General features: G+C 49.7%; 1 protein-coding gene across 1 annotated transcript; it reads left to right on the top strand.

The window, feature by feature from the left end:
• Positions 1-437: 437 nt before the first annotated feature.
• On the top strand, positions 438-767 carry EDB91DRAFT_1058349 (uncharacterized protein; the record flags this gene model as incomplete). Its single annotated transcript, XM_041314151.1, has 1 exon — positions 438-767. One exon carries the CDS (start codon positions 438-440, stop codon positions 765-767), a length of 330 nt encoding a protein of 109 aa, XP_041173775.1.
• Positions 768-3,889: the final 3,122 nt, after the last annotated feature.

Here is a 3,889-nt window from a genome sequence, read left to right as displayed (position 1 = left end):
CCGTCCTTACCGCCTCTGAGTCTCTCGCGACAACCATCAAGTGGGCTAACCACCTCTTTAACACTCTCAAAGCAGACCATGATGAAAAGGAAGAAAGTGCCCTCATCGCAGCAGAACGAATCGAAGAAGCGACAGACATCCTTTTCTCCTCAGTAGAGGACTGTCAAAATGCCATAAAGGTCCTATCTCCCTCCCTCGATGCAACTCAAGAAAAGATCAACCACCTATCTACACAAATGCTTTTGGCTCCCACCCCATCACACCCACAAGCACCCTCCCAGTCTACATACAGCTCTGTGGCAGCAGCTTATCTCCCCCTGACAGTAGATCAAGCGGTAGGCTGCGCAGCAATCCAAGCACAGCAAATACTATTGGACCCCAGGCCCAGAGACCAACTATTCCCACCAAACACTATGCACCCTGACATTGCCAAGAAAATGAAAGATGCACTCTCCAACATCAGGGACGAATCCACCCCACCAGGAAACATAAAGGCTGTCCTCGCCCTACAGAACGGCGGCATCATTGTAGAACTAGAGAACGAGGACCTTGCAACATGGTTGCGGGGAACGGCAGGAAGAGCCCTATTAGAGGGACAATTCGACTCAGCAGTATCATTTTGCACTCGAACCTTCCCAATCGTACTCGAATACTTACCCATTCAACTACAGATCGAAAGTGATGGCTTCCTCCACAAGATAGAACATGATAACCAACTATCCAAAAATGTCCTAGTTGCCATACGATGGATCAAACCTCCCCTCTGACGCTCACAAGAACAATGCAAGGCCTTTGCCCTTCTTCAGGTGGCAGAAGCAACTACTGCCAATGACATCTTACGGGATGGACTCAGCATTGACAATGAATGCATCGCAGTCTGTAAGGACAAAAAGGAACCAATATGATGCGCAAAATGCCAACATTACGGACACATCGTGCAGAGTTGCACCGCCACTGCAGACGTCTGCAGCACCTGCGCAGAACCACACCGCACTACCCACTGCAGCGCATACAAAACGACTCGATGCATCAATTGTCGAAGCAGTAATCACACGAGTTGGAGCAGATCCTGCCCAGAATTCACTCGTAGATGCAAACTCCTTAATGACAAGCATCCTGAGAACCGAATGCCATACTTCCCAACAGAGGCAGCCTGGACCCACGTCAGTCAACCTCCAAGACCCCCTAAGAATGCCCCCCATCCTCACCCTCCATCAACACCACCCCAACCAACTCAACAACGTGACCTCCGTCAAGCCACGCTAGGATTCAGACGCCCTCCTCCAACTCAAAACCGTACTAGATCCCCTCAACGCCCCCAATCCCCACCACTATTAGACGCCATCAATGCCATCAATGCCCACTTCCCATCTCTGACCCTGGACTCCGAAAACCCCAACAGGACCCCCTCATCCCCTTCTAATGTTTGAACAACCTCTCGACAACACCGCTAATCTTAGAATCTGGCAACAAAACCTCAACACCTCCCTAACAGCACAAGCTTCACTCCTCAACAACCCCAATGCTGCAGACTGGGATATCTTAGCCATCCAGGAACCTCACATTAATTTCTTACAAAACACCACCGCCAATCACCACTGGCACGTAATATACCCAATGCAACACTACTCTCACCCTCGCCAACGCACGAGAGCTGTCTCTTTCATCAGCGCCTCCCTAGATACCAACATGTGGAAACAGATCTCATTTCCCTCCTCAGATGTCGTAATTGTTCAACTCTCAGGCCCTTATGGGAGATGCACCATCTTTAACATCTATAACGACTGCAACCTCCAGAACATGCTAACTGCCCTTGATTCCTTCCTCGAAATCAACATCGCATCCATCAGATCCTCAGAAAGTGATCACATGCTATGACTAGGCGACTTCAACCGGCACCACCCTCTGTGGGAGGATATTCGCAACAGGCACCTATTTAACTTTCCCGCCGCTCTACCCCTAATTAATCTCATCGCTGACTATGGCATGTTACAGTTTCTACCCTGCAGAATCCCAACGCTTCAATCCAATAACAGCGGCAATTGGACACGCCCTGACAACATTTTCGGGACTGAACAACTCCAAGATGCTATCATATCCTGTGACATGGACCCAGCGAGCCGAGGTCCCAAAACCGACCACGTCCCTGTCCTAATCACCCTTAAACTAGAAGCACCCAGAGTCAACAAGGAGCCGCGCAGAAACTGGTGAGAAGTAGACTGGGAGAACTTCAATGAATGCCTAAGCACCCTTATTTCCTCATCCCCCCCCCCCCCCCCCCCCCCCCCCCCCCCAACCCTAGCCTCTAATGACAAATTCCAGGAAGCCGCCCAACACCTCACTCGGGCGATAATGGACACGATCGACGCATGTGTACCCTACTCAAAGCCTTGCCCCCACTCCAAGTGCTGGTGGACTCGACGCCTAACCGACCTACAAAACCAAACCAAGCAACTCAGCAAACTAGCCTACCAAATGCGTGGATTACCCCTGCACACTTGTCACGAGGAGCTCAAAGTCCTCAAAAACCACTACGCAGATGAGATCATGTCTACAAAGAAACAGCATTGGTTAGAATGGTTAGAGGACATTGAGGGTAACGACTTATGGACAGCAAACAAGTACATATCCTCTGAACCCAAGGACGGTGGGAAAACGAGAGTACCTACCCTTCTATCACTGAACCCAGATGGCACCATCCTGGAGGCTACAACCAACCACGAGAAGAGCTGAATAATAGCTATGTCATTCTTTCCCCCTCCCCCCCTAGTTGATCCTGTCCCCCCAGATGCCGTATATCCAGATCCGGTGGATCAGCTGCCCCCGATCACAACGGACCAGATAAAATGCGTGATAACCAATCTCAGCGGCTACAAGGCCCCAGGCCCAGACAGCATATGTAATATCGTCTTCAAGGAATGCGCAAATACCTTGACCCCATATCTAACATTCCTCTTTAATGCAGCCTTCTCCCACTGCACCTATTATCAGCCCTGGAGATGCTTCACTACAGTCGTCCTGTGGAAACCCGACAAGCCCAACTATGCAATCCTGAAAGTGTATTGTCCCATAGCCCTTCTTAACACTACTGGCAAACTACTGACAGCGGTAGTAACAGAACAATTGACCTATGTATTGGAGCACCACCAGCTATTGCCAAATACTCACTTCGGAGGACGCCCCGGCAGATCCACCACAGACTCGCTCCATCTGCTAGAAGAAACCATCAAAGACACATGGCAGTCCCATAAAGTCGCATCAGTCCTCTTCCTCGACATCGAAGGTGCCTTCCCCAATGCAGTGACCAAACACTTACTCCATAACATGCAGATGCGGTGCATCCCCGGTAACATCATTCACTTCACTGAACAGGTACTAACCAACAGACAAACACAGTTATGATTTGATGGGTACACGTCAGATTGGTTCCCTGTCACCAATGGAATAGGACAAGGCGATCCACTATCGATGATACTCTACATTATATACAGCTCTGATCTGGTCGACATAGCAAAGCCCCCGCCAAAATCGCGAATCCCTCAAGGAACTTACTCTAGCATTCGTCGACAACACTGCGTTTGTAGCTATTGCCAGGGACTTCGAGACCACCCACATCATGCTAGCAGACATGCTCGAATGTCCAGGAGGTGGCTATGAATGGTCCAGAGTTCACAATCCCCGGTTCGAGACAAACAAATTTGCACTAATGGACTTTTCTATGAACAGACACAGAACAAGACCGAACATGCATATTCAAGGAGCCATCATCCAACCCACTCCAACGCATCGTTTCCTCGGAGTCATAATGGACCAAGAATTACGATGGAAAGCACAAGTAGACAATGCCATTGCACGCAGTACCTCATATGTCTTTCAGCTACGTCGACTT

Source organism: Suillus paluster (assembly GCF_016628075.1).
Source record: "Suillus paluster strain FC165 chromosome Unknown EDB91scaffold_60, whole genome shotgun sequence".
Classification (NCBI taxonomy): Eukaryota; Fungi; Basidiomycota; class Agaricomycetes; order Boletales; family Suillaceae; genus Suillus; species Suillus paluster.
Note: the sequence above shows the minus strand (reverse complement) of the source record. Positions and strands in the feature narration are given on the sequence as shown.